The sequence below is a fragment of the Lolium perenne genome, chromosome 3 (assembly GCF_019359855.2).
Source record: "Lolium perenne isolate Kyuss_39 chromosome 3, Kyuss_2.0, whole genome shotgun sequence".
NCBI lineage: Eukaryota > Viridiplantae > Streptophyta > Magnoliopsida > Poales > Poaceae > Lolium > Lolium perenne.
Genome location: NC_067246.2, coordinates 333,120,827 through 333,141,959, shown reverse-complemented (window position 1 = coordinate 333,141,959; position 21,133 = coordinate 333,120,827). Strand labels below are relative to the sequence as shown.

The window sequence follows — 21,133 nt, the reverse complement described above, 5'->3', positions numbered from 1 at the left end:
TTGAGTTCCACATAAGAACTCCATCTTCATTTCTTCTTGTTGATCATATCACATATTTATCTTCAAACCGATGATCATGATGCCAATACACAAGATATATCTTTATCTTCATGGCATCCATACTTGAATCCAACACATGGAGTACAAGTAGTACCTATGGAATATTCCTTCATATAAACTCAATGAAAACATTAGTCCATAGGGGTTGTCATTAATTACCAAAACCACACATAGGGGCAATGTACCCTTACAATATAACCGACTCCCAAGGTTGTTAGGAGCGATGGCCGCCGCTAACCCGGGCATGGTTCATGTGGTTGAACCGTATGGCAATAAGACAAGGATTTACAATGGGAAGAAGGTTCGAGTATTTGGCCGTGCATTTTGGGCATTTCAGCAATGCGTGAGAGCTTTTGAACATTGCAGGCCTATCATCTGCGTCGATGGTACCTTCTTGACCGGTCAATTCAAGGGCACTCTCTTGGTTGCAATAGCAAATGATGGACAAAACCGGTTGGTTCCTTTGGCATTTGCTTTGGTTGAAGTGGAGAACAATGATAATTGGGAGTGGTTCTTCCATATTTTGAGAACGAAGGTATTGCCAACCCACAGAGAAACATGTGTCATCTCAGATCGTCATCAAGGAATCCTCAATGCGGTGATGATTGACATTCCCGGTTATGCTCCTTTGCACCATCGATGGTGCATGAGACATTTTTGTGCAAACTTCTATAGGGCTTGTGGGAGCAAGGAGTTGGCGGATGATCTCCAAGATTGTTGTCTAGCTTACACGGACCGACGTTTCGCAAACTTGTACAACAGATTGCTTGCTAACAAAAAACTCAATCCTGGAGGTCTCGAGTTTCTCAATAGGCACATTCAAGATGTGCCTAAGTGGGCACGAGCATATGATGAGGGAGGACGGAGGTATGGTCATATGACAAGCAACTTGGCTGAATGTTTTAACAAGGTGTTGAAAGGTGTCCGTGCATTGCCGGTGACTGCAATAGTTAGATATACATTCGACAAGATGAATACGTATTTCCTGAAGTACTCTGATGAAACTGAGATGCAAATTGCTGGAACGTTCAAGAAGAACAAGCACAAGTACAAGTACCCACCAAAGATTGACGAGTGGATGGAATTTCAGTCGCGTAAGGCGGACTCCCAAGTTGCCACACTGTTTGATAATGATGAGCTCATTTACCAAGTTGACGAGCCAGGAGGAACCACGGGTGCCGGTGTCCAACACGGTGGCCGAGCATTCAAGGTCTCACTTAAGATTTGTGATTGCACATGTGGAAGACCATTGTTGCTTCATCTCGCGTGCTCCCATTTGCTAACGGCTGCTCGCACACGACATGTGGACTACAACCACCCGCTCACCGTCAGAGAGTCCGAGTTCTCTATGGAGACCATCAAGAAGACATGGGAACCTAGATTCCACCCATACCTTGACCAGTCGCAGTGGCCGGAGTATCATGGAGTTCAACTATGGCCCGATCCAGATTGGAAAGTGGTTAGACGCGGAAGACGCAGAACTAAGCGTTTTAGAAGCGACATGGATGGTTGGGGCCGTGGTGGTGCACGAGAATGGGGAGCGGACCAATTCCAAGAGCCCCGTGAGAGAGCTCGTTGTGGCACATGCAATGGTGAAGGACACAACGCACGGAAATGTGAACAAAGAAAGAGAGCCAAGGGAAATGAAGCTAACAATAGCCAACCAAGAAGTAGCCACCAAGCTAGCACTAGCCAACCAAGAAGTAGGCAACAAGCTAGCACTAGCCAACCAAGAAGTAGCCAACAAGCTAGCACTAGCCAACCATGAAGTAGCCAACAAGCTAGCACTAGCCAACCAAGAAGTAGCCAACAAGCTAGCACTAGCCAACCAAGAAGTAGCCAACAAGCTAGCACTAGCCAACCAAGAAGGAACCAACTTGGCCGTAGAAGACGACGTGGCGGTGTCAATCCGAATAGTATGATAGGATACCTACAAGGACCAAATCCGTATGTGTATCCATTTTGTTGCTATAAATTTCCTCTTTATTTTGCTCTCTACAATTCTTAACTGTTGTTACTAACTTTCCTATATTTAATTACTTGCAGGTATGTCTTCTCAGCCGAACAAGGGCAAGGGGGTGTGGGAGGAGGCCAATGATGGGGAGGTCATAAGGAGGGAAAGAGCTGAAGAAGAAGAGATGAAGAGAAGCATGGAGAGCCGGGTGTACTTCGACTCCGTGGTTCAACTCGCTCGCGATTTGAGGGAAAAAGAAGAACTACAGGAAGAAATGAGGAAGAGGAAGAGGAGTGGGCAAGGAGCCTTCCCGACGCAGTAAATCAATTGCGTTTTTCATCATGTCATTCGCTGAGTGTTCTCGTGTACTATGAACTTTCATGTCTCGCCGTGTAATTCGAACCTCCATGTGTTTCGAACCTTGATGTGTTGCCGTGTAATTCGAACCTACATGTGTTGTCTTCAAATTTGAACCTTATGAAATGTTTGTTATTGCTATGAAATTGGATGTGTTATGTATATTGTGCGTTAAAAAAGAAGAGATGCACAGCAGGGGCGGGAAGTTAACAGAGAGTGGTGCCGCGCCGGGGAAGAAGGCGTTGCACAAAGTTGTGCCGCGCCGCTGGAGCTGGCGCTGCAGATGTGCCACGCCGCAGCAGCCGGCGCTGCAGCCGTGCGTGCCCAGCCTGGCGCGACACTTCGGACGCGCGCTAACAGAGAGCTATGCAACGCCGGGGCCGGGGGCGTTGCACAATGGGCTGCCGCGCCGCCCAGCCCGGCTTTGCAGCCACAGGCTGTTAAGCACCCCCTCAGTTTTCGTGCGAAGTAAACGAGAGGAAACTATGCAACGCCGGGGCCGGGGGCGTTGCGCAATGGGCTGCCGCGCCGCCCTGCCAGGCTTTGCAGCCCTGCCTGTGCGAGCTAACAGAGAGCTATGCAACGCCGGGGCCGGGGGCGTTGCGCAATGGGCTGCCGCGCCGCCCTGCCCGGCTTTGCAGGTTGTCGCGCCGCCTTTGGCGGCTTTGCAATAGTGTCTGCCACGCCTTCGTCCCTGGCGCCGCACAACAAAAAAACATAAAAAAATGATGTCAAAGTTTCGACACCAGATTTTTAATAGGCCAAACATTTTTAACAGGAACAACACAACCCAAACAGCAAAAAATATAGGTCCACACCAGATTCCAACAATTGCTAGATAGTCATAGTAGTTTCATAATGCATAACAACCCATATTCTTGCATACCAACAAGTTCTTCTAGTTGAAAGAACATCTAATTTCGTGCATACCAACAAAGAACATCTAATTTCTTGCACGCTTGGTCTTGCCTCCCCTCCTAGGCGGAATCTTCTGACGTGGCTCCATGTGCTCTTCTTCATCAGACTCGATGACGGCTTTCTTCCCGGCCTTCCTTGCGGTCGGAGCCTTGGCGTATGCGTCCGGTGTGTACCTATCTTGCCGTTCCTTTCTAGGCTTCAACTTGTACGCGGACCGTTTATTCTTCACATTCTTGCCCAATGGCACTTCCTCATCATCCTCATCCACCTCAGGTTCACCTTCGGCCTTCAAATAGACCAAGCAATGAATGGACAAGTAAAGCAAGTAGGGACACATGGTTAAAGTGGCGATGTAATACCTCATCGGAAACCTCCTCGTCACGGGCAGTAGAATTGGAGTTGTTCGCATCATCTTGGTCGGAGGGCGATGCGGACCTTGATTGGGACGACGTCATAATCTCAGGATCACGGCAACCAAGTAGGTTCGACAACCGACGTAGCTTCTGGCCCTGGCGCTGAAAAACCAGGAAATGGTCAAAACTAGAGGATATTAAAGATGCAAAGAGCAACTAGAGTATCATTCTATGTACGAACCTTCACAAATTCTCGAAATGAACTCTCGCCCTTCTCACCATGTGGAAACGACTCCAAAGCGGTCTCATGCTCAACTGCTTGCTTCTGGATCTCCGTACGCTGTGATGCAAACAAATGACCTCTCGAAGAGAAATGCAAAAAAGTTCCATAGTGAAAGGACAAACATAAAGTAAGATATGTTACCACAAAGTTTAGCATTGGAGCAAAAGAGGTTTGGCGCCCTTCCCTAACAAGCTTGTTGTACTTGAGGGTGGCAATATCGTCGAATATCAAGGGCTCTTCCAAAATCTCATGCCCATAAGCGTCCGGAAGGATCTGAACACGAGTGTTGTCAAGAAACCAACAGAGGTACTGGTTGAAAGCATCCTCGCTATGTTCTTCATATTGGATTCCTTTCGCTTTCTTCTGTTCCTCCACTTGCATGACGAATTTCTTCACATGCTTCTTATGAATGTTGTGCCAATCCGTCTTCTTGGTCCTCCTCCTGTCAATGCTGCAAATGGAGAAACCCATGTCAATGATGCGAATGGAAAATACATCAATTTACAAAGAGCTACAAAGGAGGTCTCACCCGTGAAGTACTATACTCGTGTCCTTCCATTCAGGAGGGCAAGGCTGAAGTAATCCAAATTGTCTCATAACCCGCTGTGGCATATGATGCTCAACGGCCCACATGCATACCAAGGGACAATGCAGATACCAAAGATGAGCTTCCGCCATGCAAGCCGGGTTAAGTGTGAATGTTGAAGCGTTACCAAGCTGCGATCGAGGACCATATGGCTCCCATTCCACCTACATCGTACCACAATGATGTAAAAAAAGAAAGTTACAAAAACACCGTGCATTGGACTTATGGGATGAAAATATTCACCTGCTCCGGTGTTAGGTTATCAAACTCGTTGGTGTACGTCTGATAGGCCGCTATTGGGTCGCCACTGAACTCGGAGACAATGTCCCACTGATAAGCCCAAGTGGGTCGCCGCAACTGGTTGCCGTGATCATTGTACTTCTTGTAATCGAGAACACGAGGCCTTCCGACAGGGAAGCGCTCCCAGCTCCAAATCGATAGAAGAAGCAACGGACCACCAATGCAAGCGTCCTTACCGATCCTGCAACAAGCTTCGTCCAACTACACAAAAAGGGAACAAATATTAGTCTTGTCCCAAAATGAAGATGTAATATACAAATGGGTTAGGGTTGATACAAGTGATTACCTGGCGGTACAAGAAGGCCAATGCCGCCGAACCCCAACTCCATTTAGTCTCCATTTTGGTTAACGCCTTCAACCAGTGCCACTGAGCGGTATTCCCACTGCAGTCAGGAAATAGAGTTCTCGTGATAACATACCACACATACACACGTGCGTATAGCTTAATCACATCACGGCTGGCTCCCTCCGGGCATGTCTTGAAGTTCTGTGAGATCCAAGTGAAAGTAGCCCCGGCGGAGACCCTTAATTTCTCACCCCTCTTGTTTACAATCTCATCAGGAGCCTTGCCAATAAGGTCAAACATCTTGCCACGCCAGTCTTCACAAGATGTGTCGATACATAGTGGCTTCCCCTCAATGGGGAGTGCAAGTATCATCGACATGTCCTGCAAAGTCACGGTCATCTCACCGGTTCGGAGGTGAAAACTATGCGTCTCCGGTCTCCAGCGATCAACAAGAGCAGTGATGGCGGAAGGGTTCATGCTCGGTGTCCGCCGGGTCACCATATGGATGAATGGAAGTAGACCTAGCGGCTCGATGTACTCCGTGTATCGCTCATCGTATGGCATCTTCTGTAAGGACGAGGCCTCGTGACACCTAAGTCGGAGGGGTCCAAAGACCTACACAAATAGAAGCCTTATTATTACATATGCATATAGCATTGGAAAATAATATGTACCACTAGGTTTATTTCTATTACCTGCTTCTTCTCGGACATTAAGTACGCACGGTGTCTAGTATCGTAATGAGGTTCGAGAAGCGACATCCTACACATATGTGAGCAATAGTAACAACATTAGAGCTAATATGTGAGCAAATGTGACAAAATATAAAATAATATGTGACCATGTCACTACAAATTCTAGCACACAAGACCCAAACAATATGAACACAAATGCTATTCACATCCTACAAGATTAAAATGGGTATAAATTTCTAGATATCTTGATGAACTAGGGTTTCCCAAGAGCTAATATGTGAGCATTTTACTTCAAAATCTAGGCCACAAATAAACTGAACAATAGTCACACATTTACTATGGCCATGCTACAAAATTGGTTTCTAGAACTATTCATGAACTAGGTTGACAAATTTCTTCACATTTTCGGATAAAATAGATGGGGATTGAGAGGGAAAATACCTTGGAGAAAGGTGGGGAGCAAGATCCCGGATTGAAGGAGGGAGAGAGGGTGGATTGGAGGAGGGACAGAGAGGACAGCAGCCGCCCCCGACGCCGCCCCGACGCTGGCCGACGCCGCCGCCTGGCCGCCGCCGCCCGCTCGGGTGCCTCCCGCGCCGCCCGGTGCCTCCCGATCCGGAACCCTAGCGAAATAGGGAAGAAGCCCGACCCGGCTCGGGGCGCGGGCCTGGGCGGCCTTAAGCGTGCGCCGATGCCGCGCCCCCGGTGCCGGCGTTGCACGTCTACGTGCCGCGCCCTGGCCCGGGGCGTTGCACTACCGCCCACCGGGGCCCGCCAGGCCACGCTGGCACTCCTGCCGCGCCGAGCGCTAGGGCGTGGCACAGAGGATTGCAAAGCCCTGTTGGCAGGCACGGCACTAGAGGGTTAGTTTTGCGAAATAGTTTCGCCGACGGTCCATTTTTGGCAATCCTTTCGCCCAAGGGTTATTTTTGTCGAATTTGCCCTCCATCGCTGCTTCTGCTTGTTTCGGTGGCACTGCTGGCCGCGCTACAGTTCCTCGTGTTCGTCGTCCCCAACTGCGACGCTGCCACCAGCCGAGCGCCGTCCGACCATGTCTGCGATGGCTGGATCCAGACACCCAGTAATGTACGCAAAGGGAGCGTGGTGGTAACATTGTATGGCAAATGTTGTAGTTCTCTTCATTTCTTTGTTGAAGAATAATTCACATAATACATAGGAAAGGGTATGACACAAACACAATCACACTAAATATTGATAGAGTATATGGATGGTACAAGTTTATTTGAAGACATAAAAAGGGGAAATTAAACACACAAAGCTCGATCGGTGATCCTCAAAGCAGATTGTAAAAGAAATGCAATGGTGAAAGCAGAAATGGCCAGCGCGGTCCCGATCAATAACTGGCTAATTAATAACGACACCCTCCATCTCCCTGACTTTGTCCTCCAGCATGTCCACCCTCTGGCCGCAGGTCTTGAGGTGATCCTCGGCGTTGTTGAGCTCGGACATCACGTTTTCCGCGAAGGCCTTCTTGTCCCGCAGCTGCTTCTCCAGCTCCACGATCCGCGTGTTTGCCCTCTGCAGCGCCTCGTCGCTTTCCTTGACGGCTGGGCAGTTCTCTGCGGACAACGCTATCTCCTCTTTTTCCTTGGCAAGGGCCTCAATCTTGACAAGGTGGGCATTCTTCTCGGCTTCAAGACTCTTGACCTTCTCCTCCAGCATAGAGATGGTGCCAACATCTTCCGACCTGAACCGACTACCAAGAACGCTAGCGTGCACAATGGCCTGCATATATAGAGAGTACTTATATATAACAGAGAGAAATGCAGAGCAATCGTTAGCTAGTAGTAGGTTAGTCGAGTCTTGATTACCAGGTAGAGGTACTTGTTGGTGGCGTCTCTCACTTCCTCGATTGAAGTACCGTGGAAGACAGAGGCAATCCCGAAGTCATCCATGCTCCTGAGCATCGTCACCTCAAGGGCTTTTTCCATCTTAGGCCAACCCGGATGCCTTGAGGTATCTGTCTGGCTAGTGATGGTGTCGTTATTCACCTTGACAATGATTAAACCAGTTGGGTTGGTAGCAGGAATTCTCACATACAACATGAGAAGTAAGGCTACGAGAAGCAGGAGTGCGACACATGGAAGTGTGTTACTCCTAGCCCAAGTGGTAACTTTCTCACACATGATTTTGAACTTTTCTTTGATATCTAGCTGTGGCACTGGGTGTATCGCTTGCTCTTCCACTTGCTCTTCCTCTTCCTCTTGCTCCTGCTCCAACTCCAACTCCGACTCCGACTCCGACTCTTCATCTGGCAACAAATCTTGACTCAGCTCTGGGTCATCCGCTAGGCGGAGCATGGTCTTCATCACACTGGTCTGGAAATCACCAGATTCAGAGGGTGACTCCTTTGTGGTTGCGCGCTGTAGGAAGTGAGACGTGAGCCATGACAACATGAACGGCTTGCCTCCCCTCTGTTAGCATTAAGCACGACAACACCAGCACGGTGTCGTGGACGTAACCTCCGTATAGGACTAGAGTTCATATACGAGTAGGTTCTGACGTATGTCTCCGGTTAGGATTGGAAGTCTACGTGGAGTAGGACTAGCTGATTACCTGCGTGTATAAAAGCTGAGGCCTACCTTGTACTCTGTAACCACCGTGAGTTGAGAATCAATAGAAAAAGCACAAGGACCGACAAGGCCCTTTGGCAATCCAATCAATATTTGTGTGCGTGGGTTGTGTTGCTGCTTGCAACAGATCGAGCTAGCTGCTAGCTAGCTTAGCTGATTTGCTATACGTGCACATCTAGGCGGATTGGTGATTGGTACGTGCGTGACGTCTCGCCGGAAATCGCTTCGTCGTCTACGTCGGAAAGTACTCGACGTACAGGGGCTGTGTTTGGTAACAGATCGGCGAGAGTACTGCCGGGTCTGGGCCAACAATTGGTATCAGAGCCTCGTGGAGGATCTCCTAGTAACGGGAGGTCATGACGAAGGAGATGGGCGAGTATTCCGGCGTCGCGGCACCGGTGTCGACGCAGTACCCGCAGTACATCCGCGACAACTACACGGTGTGGGCTACCACGATGATGTGGGCGCTCGAGTCCAACGAAATCTGGGAAGCTGTCGATCCAGGCGGCGACGAGTTCAAGAAGGGCGCGTCGAAGTACCGCAAGGACCGACAGGCACTCACGGCCATCTGCTCGGTGATGCCGATGGACGTGAAGCAGCACCTGATCTCGAAGAAATCTGCAAAGGAGGCGTGGGAGACGATCAAGACGCTAAATCTTGGTCACGAGCGCGTCCGCGAGGCGGCCCTACAAACCTTGCAGAAGAAGTACGAGAATCTGGAGATGGGAGAAGATGAGACGCTTGACGCCTTCGCTTCGAGGGTCGCTACATTGGTCAATGGGATTCGCGCGATCGACGAGAAGCTCGAGGAGATCTCGATCGTAAGGCGTTTCCTTCGCGCGGTGCCGCCGCGTTTCTTGTCCGTTGTTTCGGCGATCGAGCAGTGCGTCGATCTCAAGACTCTCACGATGGATGATCTAGTTGGACGGTTCAAGGCTCATGATGAGCGGATGAAGATCACCTACGGTGATGCGGTACCGGATGAGCACGTTATGCTTACCCGTGCCCAGTGGCAGGCGGTGGTCGCCAAAGAGAAGGGTGATAAGGCATATAACAGCAGAAGTGATAAAGAAGCTTCTCGCCCAGCGAAAAAGTACATCGCAGGGGAGGACGAGGATGACGCTCCGCCGAGGAGGAAGTTTGACATAAAGAAAGTAAGATGTCATAACTGCGGCGAGCTCGGTCACTTCAAGGTTGATTGCCGAAAACCACCAAAACCGAAGGAAAGGGCTCTCATCGCCCAGGAAGGAGATGATGGACCGATGATGCTGATGCTCGAAGTATGCGAGCAGAAGGACGAGGAGGAGCTACCTCCTCCATCACCGGCTACGGAGATTGTGATGGATCACGGTCTACCGTGTGTGGATCACGTGGATAAGCTATGCGACGAAGGTGTCGTCGAGAAGCTACGGAGTGCCCCGTACCCATGTGAAACCACGTTTGAGGCAAGTGAAGCTTTGGAGCTCGTGCATGGCGATATATGCGGTCCAATTTCACCCGCAACCCCGTCCGGTAATGAGTACTTCATGCTTGTGGTGGATGATCTCAGTCAATACATGTGGATTGTGTTGCTGAAAAGTAAGGATCAAGCTATACAAGCATTCGAGAAGATCAAGGAAGCTGGAGAGGTCAAGGCGAGGGTGAAGAAGTCCCTACGCATAGATCGGGGTGGTGAATTGAAGCATAAGGTGGTGGCCATGGCACGGAGCATGATGGAGAGTAAAGGCTTGCCAGGAAAGTTCTGGGGTGAGGCAGTCAACACGGCTGTCTACTTGCTGAACAGGGCGCCAACTAGGAGTATGGTTGGTGGGACTCCGTACGAAGCATGGTACGGACGAAAGCCCTCGGTTGATCATCTTCGCACTTTCGGGTGCGTGGCGCATGTCAAGACGGTGTCTAGCCATAAAAGCAAATTGGCGGATCGGAATACTCCAATGATCATGACTGGTTATGAAGAAGGCTCGAAAGCGTATCGTTTGTGCAATCCCTCGACTAACAAGGTGATTGTCGCGTGTGACGTAGTCTTCGAGGAAGACTTATCATGGATTTGGAACTCCACGGAACCGGAAGAGATTTTCACTGTTGGACACAGTGACTGTAGGCATGCAGATGATCAAGTTTGGCCAGACACAAGCGTTGGTGCAGCAGCACGCTCGCTAGTGTCTCGCGCTCGACCTGGAGATGAGCCGAGCGAATCCAGCGGTGAAGTTCCAGGCGCTACACCTGGAGGTGTCTCTCCGCGTGGGAGCCCCAGAGCGAGCAGCAGCTCGCGCGCTTGGGCAGACAATCTAGGCAGCAGTGCGCCAGGAGGCTCAGCAGTGGAGCTCCACGGGAGCTCAGTTCGGACCACTCCTAGCGAGGCTAGCAGGCCGGCAGGAGGTGCATACGGGAGCCCACCAAGCAGGCGTGGAAGCTCACAAGCATGGTGTCCACGTTGGGAACCAGGAGGCTTATTTCTTGGTGTGCACTTGCCCAGCCAAGTAAAAGGGCCTCGTGGAGGTTCCACGTACGAACTAGAGAAAGGTTCAGAGGAGCACATCCCAGATTCTGCGACAGACGATAGGGATTCGTCAGGAGGTCTAGGAAGTAAAGAAGGGCTCACTAGCCCAGAAACAAGGCCGGATGAGGGCAGCCGTGTTGCTGTTTTGACCGGGCCAGAAGAAAAGAGGAGCCTAGCTCAGGTTGCACCAGACGGGATGGAAGTTAACATCCTAGCAAGAAATAAGCAGCCACATTATGCATGTCTCCAGCTAATTGATCTAGCTACATGTGAGTTGCCTCGTACGTGGGTACATGATGGCCAAAAGAATCGGCTTGAGTTGCACCCATCAGGCAAGGAGCTAGCTAGCGTTGCTAGTAGCTGCAGCATGCAAGTTCGTGTGAATCTTGGCGAGAAAGAACTTCGGCGAGATCACATTGGCGAGTCGCGAGAGAGCGACGTGGGTCATCAACCAACAAATGAAGGACCCTCAATTGAAGAAACAAATGCGACGTCGGACGCTGAAGAGTACGTCGTGCTATCTCCGACTGCACTGGAGATGAGACGACTACGACCGATGCGAGCACGCATGCGACGCGTGTTGGACTACTATCCGAAGAAGCAAATTCGGACGATGAATAATCCGGTGAAGATGAAACGCAAAAAGAAATGGTTTTTCATCAAGGTACCGGTGAAGACTGAAGACGCGGACAAAAAGGAAGGTCAGCGTCAAGCCATGGAGAAGCCGACGAAGGTAAAGTCGGTGGCATGGGTTCCACGAGGAGCGGCGAAAGCAATGCCAAAGATGACGCCCGCGGGAAGCAGCTGGCGAATGTGGGATCCAGGTCAAGGTGAAGTACGTGTCGTGCTTAGGGGGTGATTGTTAGCATTAAGCACGACAACACCAGCACGGTGTCGTGGACGTAACCTCCGTATAGGACTAGAGTTCATATACGAGTAGGTTCTGACGTATGTCTCCGGTTAGGATTGGAAGTCTACGTGGAGTAGGACTAGCTGATTACCTGCGTGTATAAAAGCTGAGGCCTACCTTGTACTCTGTAACCACCGTGAGTTGAGAATCAATAGAAAAAGCACAAGGACCGACAAGGCCCTTTGGCAATCCAATCAATATTTGTGTGCGTGGGTTGTGTTGCTGCTTGCAACAGATCGAGCTAGCTGCTAGCTAGCTTAGCTGATTTGCTATACGTGCACATCTAGGCGGATTGGTGATTGGTACGTGCGTGACGTCTCGCCGGAAATCGCTTCGTCGTCTACGTCGGAAAGTACTCGACGTACAGGGGCTGTGTTTGGTAACAGATCGGCGAGAGTACTGCCGGGTCTGGGCCAACACCCTCTGCATTGCGGATACACCTTTGTCAAGGTCAGAGATGCTTTTCTTTAGGGCCTTGACCCCATTTTCAGAATTCCTTATCCGGTCCCATAAACTCTGCAGCTCGCCGTTGTCCTGTTGCGGCAGTGTCGCCATGGCTGATACGGCCTCGACGAGCTCCAGCCGAGCAAGCTCCGCGGCCACCTCAGGGTGCAAGACCTCGCGAGAAGGAGTATTCGCCTTAGGCCGCTTGACAACCACTTCGCTCTCACCAAACTGGATAATGTCATTCTTGCTGATCTTCACATTCCGATATGTACCACCGATGGTTATAAGTTTCTCCTTGCCCTCTGGAATTGACAGGAACACAATGAAGTTCTTCTTCTCGCCGGCATAGAGATCGTTGATTTCTATTGTGCCCACCTGCTTGTCGGCGCTGATGCTCTGACGGTAACTACCGGACTCAATGGACGATATACTAACACCCTCATTGGTTTGTAGCTTGATCTTGACGTCTATGGCAGTGACCGATGTGAGGCCACCGATGGACTGCGCAAAGGCGTCCTTGATGTTCTCAAGTTTCGTGTTCACGTACGAATAGACGCCTGAGGTGCAGTCGCTGATGTATCGCATGGTCTCGGGTTGATGGGAGGCACTTAAGCCAAAGGTATTTGCAGGGTAGTCGGGGATAATATCCTTCACATTATAGGTACCATCAGACAGGTAGATGATGCGCCCTATACGGCTACTAATATCATCCGGTGTACGCTGCTGAAGTATCTGCAAGTAAACGTGTTCCTAAGTTAGTGTTGGAAAAGTAAACCTGTCGGTTTAGCTCTGCTCTTTTGTTGCAAATAACCATATTTCATTCCGTGTTTGTGTATATATAATTATCTATACCTTGTCTGCATTTTTTTCGCAATATACATTTTTTTTGATAAAATGTCTTGATCATAAGGGGCGAGCACCCCAAGGGATCAAAGTGGCCAAGTGGGAGACCTAGGCCCCAACTCAAATACTTTTAAGAAAAATTGCCTTAGGAAAACCTTGTGCCCACATTAAATTCTTTTCCGGGTCATCCCTGGTTTATGATCAGGAAGTTTGTACTCATACCATTGTCCAAACTGTAAATGGAAAAGTTGAAATAATGGCATGGCCTAACCATTTGATTGGTCGAAAGCGTATTACATCATAGTGTGACCGTTTGACACTGATGGGTTCTCAATTCTCGTAGCACTACCACTTATGTTGTTGGATTGTTGTTAAAGGATGTCACATGTGGGAGTATATATGAAACATCAATAGCAGACAACTGCAGATATCAGTTTTGCTATTTTCTAGGTAGGCGATACTGAAAAGTAACTACTTCTAACTAACATACGGCAAAAAAATCATGTGCTAGCCACTTGAACCAAAAGTCCGAACTGATGGAAAGGGCTAGGCAATCTACTTGTACACGTCAACACCCTCTCTCACATGTGAGGGGGAGACGAGAAGACAAGTCAACACGTGTAGAGAGCCAAAGAGGAAGCGAAAGGCCAAAACCACACGGCAGGAGAGGCAAAGAGGCAGCAGAAGGCCGAGACCACACGGCAGGAGGCTGCGGGGAGAGGAGATAATTTTTAGAATAAATTGGGAAAGCCAGGATTTGAACTCGAGACCTGGGGCTCTGATACCATGTTAAGCTTCATGCACTAGTCACTTTAACCAAAAGTCCGAACTGATGAAAAGGGCTAGGCAATCTACTTGTACACGTCAACAATCCAGATATGGGAGCATGGAAGCCAACATCAGATTAGAATGTCTTAACTAATTGTACCGCTATCAGTATTGAGTATTGACAGACAAATAATACTACTAATACATAGTTCCAACTCGATTTAGCTATATACTCACTTCCGTTTATATTTTTAGTTGGTTGTTAAGTACGATCCAAGTCCAAGGATGCCGAACTATATATATGTCTGTTTCAAGCGGAATATTGCAAAGCTCGTAAACTTCAGTGTTACTAGAGCATCACGTGCATAAGACAAGTGTTCGATACCTTTGCTGCCTCGTTCGCAGATTCCAAATCGTCTCCCCCCCCTGGCTGCAGGCGGTTGACAACGGTTTTCAGTTTCGTCCGGTTCTCTTCCGACATTTCGCTCAGGGGGTAGCGCAGGTGGTCGTTTCCTGTTCGGCGGAAGGGCACGATGGACAGCCGGTCGTCGTCGCCGAGGTTGTCGATGACGAACCCCATAGCTTGTTTCACGCTATCCAGCCTACCCGGCGCTCCCATGCTTCCGCTTGTGTCGAGTACGGCGACAAGGTCCACGCTGAGACGATGCGTGCGCTCCAGGGGTGCCGTCACTCGTACCAGTACAGGGAAACCGGTGCGGCTCTCGGCCCATGGAATCGACTTGCAGCTGGCTATCGTTTCCAGCTTCAGCTTGTCGCTACCACTACTCGCCGAGGACTGGAAGGGGAGCAGTATGTCAGTAACCAGGAGATGCATAGCACAGCACATAAGTAGAGCTAAAAAAGTAAAAATAGCCATAAAACCTATTTATGCCAAAAAAAATTGCAGTGGAGAAATCAGTTTAAAAAGAAAACCTCCCAGTCCTACAAAGTACAAATGCTCCCTAGGTCCATTCGAAATAAGTGTGCAGTTTTATCTAAATGTAAATGTATCTAGACGTTATTTATTGCGTAGATACATCTATATCTAGATAAAAAGAGTCACTTATTGCCGAACAGAGGTGGCACACTTGTACTACAGATGAATAACGAACAATATCAGTTCGAGACATTAACTGATATACCAAGACCTAGCAAGCTGAATGACCGATTACAATTTGGAAATAGTCTGTACCTTCAAAGGAGCCATGCTTGCTCAGCAGTTCGATCGCTGGGGTCTTACTTAGGATACTAGCTAGTTTGAAGAGTATCTCTGTTTAAGCTTGTGACTGCAATACTCACACGGTAGTCTATATATAGGAGCTCGGCATCTACAAATACAGCCGAACCGATGACACGTTTTCTCACATGGGGTTGTTGGTTCAGTTCTAATCACACATAATAATCTACGGTACATGGGAGTATCAGGTATTCAGGTAGATCTGTATTACAGATGCGGAAGTCTTGGTCATTGTATAGGATGAAGCTTGCTTACTTAAATATATGCGTGATTTCTGACTCATTGTCTTGGATACATCATTGGATCCTGGTTTGGAATAATAATCCCGATCGACGTTGCCACGGCGTCCCGTGCATGTGCTGAGTAGGTTCCGTGTATCCGGCCGAGTAGCAGTAGAGTTCATCATCAAGTCGTATTAGAGCAATTCCAATAGTGTAGTCAGCTGGTGGCTATAAGCCTTGTGTTATGTCATCTTTAACCAATTTAGAGCTAACATATATAATAGTGAGCTATAAAAAAAAGTACTTTATCAATGTATGATCCACCTTTCACTCTCACAAAGTGCCTAGGAGCACGTGCTAGAGCTAGCTCTTGCATAAGAGCCCACTCTCATTCTCTCTCCTCCTCTCTCTCTGCTCTAATAAAGCAATAATATACTATTTTAATCCTTATAGTCAGCTGACTAAGATTTATTGTACTTGCTCTTAGCCGTGCATCGCTTACCAGGTATTATTATGCCCATGTATGTACCGTTGTAAGCAACACCCTGAATCAATATGGGAAACATTACTCAATTTCCTTTTCGAGTGCCTGAGTTGCAAGTGGTACCATTAGGCCGAGTCATTTTAGACATCCGAAGTGTCCGCTTCTGTTTGTTTGAGCCAGATCATGGATAAAAATCGGCCGTGTCATTCCCTTGTCCATCAGCCTGGGGGTTGGATCCCGGGGCCTAGCACATTTTGTTCTGCTCTGGCCCTTTTTTCCTTATTTCATCGAACATGCCAATATATACATGAAAGAGACTAAATAACTATATATAGTTCTAATAAATTACCACTAATTAGGAAATCACATAGTTCACACACAAAAGTACTGAATGAAAGTGAAAAAGGACACAAGTTTCATGCGAAATAGAAAAAAATACTATGATAGATATGTATGATCATACATCACGTTGATGATGGCTTGCATCTTCTCGAACCAAGCTCTCTGTTACGGCTCCATGATGCTTAAGTCGGAGAACATGATTCGGTTCTCCTCCGCGATTACTATTCCATCGGCCTCAACGACCTTTGTCTGTGAATTTCTCTCTTCAATTTGGAATAGCCCTGTTTCTGAGTTTCATGAAACTTGTACATGTGGCCTCTTTCATGCGACGTCGCTTCTTCCCATATTGGAAAATGCCTCCTCATTCTCGGCCATTGTCCCCTTCCTGTCTCACTCAATGCAAATGTGGAAGCATCACGCTTGATATCGTTCATGGTGGACTTGTGACCCTTGACCGAGATGGAAGGACACCATTGTTTGGGTTTTGGGAGTGTGACGCCCCCAAAAAAGGTACCATATGGATTCCAACGATCCCGCCGAAATCCGCATGATATCGACTCTGAGACGCCCTCCTACACGACGTGCGCGCCGAAGCACAATCGTGATTCAAGAGGAATTATCAAGAGAGGTTACATCACAACAGATTTACAACAACGACTCAAACGAGTCAGGATACACATATACAATACAAAGATCCAAGTCATACAGAAAGTCGAATACGTCCGAGTACGGACAAGATACAAATGAGACTAAGAATCCAGAAGATAACTAGCCCGGTCCAGGCCAAGCCGGAAGGGTAACCTTGCTAACGTCGTGATCACGTACCTGTTGAAGTCAGTGTCGAGGGTTGCCGACAAGTGAAAGAAAACAAAAAGGCAAAAAACGAGGGTAAGTACACAGGAATGAACTCCGGCACGTAATTAGCGAGATTAAAAATGGTTGTGCTCCCCGGGCGAATATATCTCCAAGGCTATATGGTGGAGTTTAGCGGCAGCAAAGGTTGTACTAATAACCAATTGAGACCCACTACAACTTTTGTCTACTCAGAGAAGATAGAGCACATAAATTAACAATTTTATACTCTGCAAACATAACCCAGCCGATTGCAGGTGACTCACACGATTGCATCATCTACAGGTGATATAATTCTATCACCTACAGGTGACTCACACGATTGCATCATCCGGATGTGTCATATTATTACGTTATAGAGATGTTGTACAAATTTTTATGGGTAATAATTGGAGCATAGTAAGTTAAACACAAAGGAAGCATGTATTGAACATGATACGACACATGAGGAAAATTTCCGTGGTTATCTTTCACCATACAAAGATTACCTAGCGCCTTTGTATGGTGGGGCGCTCGAAATTTCTTGTTGGACTGACTCTAGGAAGTAAATATTTCATTGTCTAGAATCACTATAAATTATTTACGTCATTAAGAAGCACACTAATTTATTTAGGGTAATTTAATTTGGACACGAAGTCAAGATGCACACTAAGTAAAAATAATTTACTTTTTGTACAGAAAGTCAATATAATCTATTTTTAAATCATCAGGATGCACGCTAAGTCGTATTTGTCAACTAATAATAATGAAACAGTTGGTGGGAGTAAGGAACCAATTGGAATAAGAATATATATAAAGTAGATATACATTATTTTGGTTATCAGCTCTCTTATGTTAACCTATGGTCCTTTTTTCAATGCCTCTGATATGATCCATGAAAGTTGGTGGGAATAAGGATGCATATAGAATATTTTTTATTGATTAATAGGTACACCACCATGAGAATCATTTCAAGGATTTACGATGATTAATTAGCACTATTCAACCAAATGTGATAGTCAAGTCTAGGTACTGATTCACATGCTAACAGGTTCACCTCCATGTTTCTGCTCAATCCCTCTTGGCGCGAGGGGCCCCACTGCCGCGCCACCCTATGGTGTGGGCCCCCTGCTGGCCTTCCTCGACTCTTTTTCGGTCTTCTGGAACACTCCGTGGAAAATAGGGCCGTGTGATTTTGTTTCGTCCAATTCCGAGAATATTTGTAAACCAACTTTTCTGAAATAAAAAACAGCAGAAAACAGGAACTGGCACTGTGGCATCTTGTTAATAGGTTAGTCCCAGAAATATATAAAAACATTATAAAGTGTGAATAAAACATGTAGGTATTGTCATAAAACTAGCATGGAACATAACAAATTATAGATACGTTGAAGACGTATCAAGCATCCCCAAGCTTAGTTCCTACTCGCCCTCGAGTAGGTAAACGATAAAAAGAATAATTTCTGAAGTGACATGCTACCAACATAATCTTGATCAATACTATTGTAAAGCATATGAGATAAATGAAGTGACTCAAAACAATGGTCTATAGTTTGCTAACAAAAAGATAATGACTAAACAACTGAATCATATAGCAAAAACTTTTCATGAATAGTATTTTTAAGACAAGCATCAAAAAGTCTTGCATAAGAGTTAACTCATAAAGCAATATATTCTTAATAAAAGGTTTTGAAGCAACACAAAGGAAGATTTAAGTTTCAGCAATTACCTTCAACTTTCAACATGTATATCTCATGGATAATTGTCAACACAAAGTAATATGATGAGTGCAATAAGCAAGCATGTAAGAATCAATGCACATAGTTGACACAAGTGTTTGGTTCTAAGATAGAAAGAAGTAGGTAAACTGACTCAACATAAAGTAAAAAAAGGGCCCTTCGCAGAGGGAAGCAGGGATTAAATCATGTGCTAGAGCTTTTCAAGTTTTGAAATCATAAAGAGAGCATAAAAATAAAGTTTTGAGAGATGTTTGTTGTTGTCAACGAATGGTAGTGGGCACTCTAACCCCCTTGTCAAACAGACTTTCAAAGAGCGGTTCCCATGAAGGACTTATCTCTACCAGCAAGGTAGATCATCCCTCTTCTCTTTTGTTTACACATGTATTTTAGTTTTATTTATAGATGACACTCCTCCCAACCTTTTGCTTTCACAAGCCATGGCTAACCGAATCCTCGGGTGCCTTCCAACATTTCACATACCATGGAGGAGTGTCTATTGCAAAATTAAGTTGCTTCGCGGCATACCTCATCAACCAACGACCCGAAGGTTCTATGGCTCAAGCTCATTGGGGCGCTCTGGAAAGCCTTGCAATCCTGGGAGACAGTCTGGTTCCACGAAAGGAAAAATCCACGCTTCAAGCCAGTGGCTCGAAGCACCGTTCAAGGGACGCCCGAGACAAAATCACCCAGAGTAGAATCGACAAAGCCAGGTGACGGCGAGCCGCAAGGGAAGAGTACGATAGTGACGCCTCGGAAGAAAGCCAGGAGTACGATGGCGAGATGAGGGGAGCTGATTGTTTAATTTATAAGATCCGCGAGACAATGCTGCCCAAAAGATTCAAACCTACTCCTACTGATGCCGCTAAGTATGACAGACAACAGGAGCCAAGGTTTTGGATAGAGGATTATTTGCAGACTGTGATCCTACACAAAGGAAATCAGATAGCGGCGATGCAGTGCCTGTAACTTTATTTGAAGGATTCGGCACGAGCCTGGTTGAGAGGCCTGCCGAAGGGTTCCATCAAGTCATGGGATGATCTGGTAGATGCTTTCGTCAAAAACTTCCAAGCAACATACAAAAGGCCTGTTGGGATCGATGAATTGCGGCATTGCCAGCAGAAGCCGAAGGAGTCGATGCGTACATACATTGGGAGGTTCACCAAACTCTTGAACGCTGCCGAAGATGTTTCCGTCGACAGAGCAATCGATGGCTTTAGCGATGGTATCCGATGTAAAACTTACATAGAGGAGCTTGGGCGCAAGAAGCCGAATACCATAACCAAGCTAATGGAAATCACCAATAGCTGGGCCGATGGCGAAGACAATGTGCGAAGACCTCAACCACGTAGTGATGATGAAGATGATGATCAGCCGAGGCATGATTCGGGCGGTCGAAGAGATCGTCGCAAGAAAAGGAAAGACCGCAGTTATGATGACAGCAACTTGGTAGCCGCGGGATATTCCGATCGACTAGATGATGGGTACGATGACAGGCGATACGATCGACATGACGGCAATCGGAGTAATGCTGGGAACCGTGGCAACTACAAACCACGGCCCCCGAGGGCCCCCGAGTTACCCTTCGCTGAGCAGATAAACGCCCCTTGGTACCTGCACGCGTACATCGACTCTAAAGATGACAAGAAAAAGTCAAGTCATTTGCTCAGAGATTGTCGACAGTTCATTGAAATGCAGAAGCTTATCTAGCAGCAGCAGCCAATTCCACCACCACCGCCACCTCAGCACCAAGTTCAGCAGGCTCAGCCTCGCAATTCTAACGAGTCTTTTCCACCACCACGTGGACAAATGAGTATGATTCGCAGAACTGCTGTTTCGAGAAGGGAGATGAAGAAGCTCACCCAAGAAATCAACCTGGCAGAAAGTATCATGGCTAATATTCCTGAATACATCGACTGGTCATCTCAGAGCATTATGTTCTGCAGAGCAGACCATCCGATGACAATTCCAAAGCCAGGTCATGCCGCCTTAGTAGTCGAAGCGTAAATTGGGGGGTTTAAAATGAGCAAAGTCTTCATGGACGGTGGAAGCGAATTAAACCTGATATTCCTCGACACAATAAAAGCATGGGAATTACGATGAGGATGCTGGAAGAAACAGATACTTGTTTCCACGAGATTCTCCCCACTTTACCGGCGTACTCTCTTGGCAAAGTCTACTTAAACGTTGTCTTTGGGAAACCTGACAACTTCAGGAAGGAAAAGATCGAGTTTGAAGTAGTGAACTGGGAATCACAGTACCACGCTATACTCGGGAGATCAGCTTATGCCAAGTTCATGGTTGTGCCACATTATGCGTACCTCAAGCTCAAGATGCCTGGGAACAACGGAACAAACATCACAGTCTATGGAAGTTTTTCACGCTCAGATAATTGTGACCGTGAGTTTCAGAGGATTGCTGCCAAGTT

The 21,133-nt window shown here is 47.4% G+C and overlaps 3 protein-coding genes and 1 long non-coding RNA gene across 4 annotated transcripts; all 4 read right to left on the bottom strand.

Annotated features, from left to right (window-relative positions):
- Window positions 1-3,668: 3,668 nt before the first annotated feature.
- On the bottom strand, window positions 3,669-4,213 carry LOC139837733 (uncharacterized). Its single transcript, XR_011754393.1, has 3 exons — window positions 4,067-4,213; window positions 3,884-3,982; window positions 3,669-3,804 (listed from the first exon to the last, which is right to left on the bottom strand). It is a non-coding gene; the product is annotated as an uncharacterized lncRNA (long non-coding RNA).
- A 237-nt stretch (window positions 4,214-4,450) lies between these two features.
- LOC139838285 (serine/threonine-protein phosphatase 7 long form homolog) lies at window positions 4,451-5,859 on the bottom strand. Its single transcript, XM_071827687.1, has 4 exons — window positions 5,793-5,859; window positions 5,098-5,712; window positions 4,755-5,012; window positions 4,451-4,675 (listed from the first exon to the last, which is right to left on the bottom strand). The coding sequence occupies exons 1-4, from the start codon at window positions 5,856-5,858 to the stop codon at window positions 4,451-4,453; spliced, it is 1,164 nt and encodes a 387-aa protein (XP_071683788.1). The 5' UTR covers window position 5,859.
- A 1,298-nt stretch (window positions 5,860-7,157) lies between these two features.
- On the bottom strand, window positions 7,158-8,209 carry LOC127340449 (uncharacterized). The gene is made up of 2 exons (XM_051366196.1): window positions 7,625-8,209; window positions 7,158-7,538 (listed from the first exon to the last, which is right to left on the bottom strand). The coding sequence occupies exons 1-2, from the start codon at window positions 8,207-8,209 to the stop codon at window positions 7,158-7,160; spliced, it is 966 nt and encodes a 321-aa protein (XP_051222156.1).
- A 3,700-nt stretch (window positions 8,210-11,909) lies between these two features.
- On the bottom strand, window positions 11,910-15,232 carry LOC127340448 (E3 ubiquitin-protein ligase WAV3). Its single transcript, XM_071827686.1, has 4 exons — window positions 15,047-15,232; window positions 14,240-14,650; window positions 12,217-12,975; window positions 11,910-11,921 (listed from the first exon to the last, which is right to left on the bottom strand). Exons 1-4 carry the CDS (start codon window positions 15,059-15,061, stop codon window positions 11,910-11,912), a joined length of 1,197 nt encoding a protein of 398 aa, XP_071683787.1. The 5' UTR covers window positions 15,062-15,232.
- Between the last annotated feature and the right edge of the window lie 5,901 nt (window positions 15,233-21,133).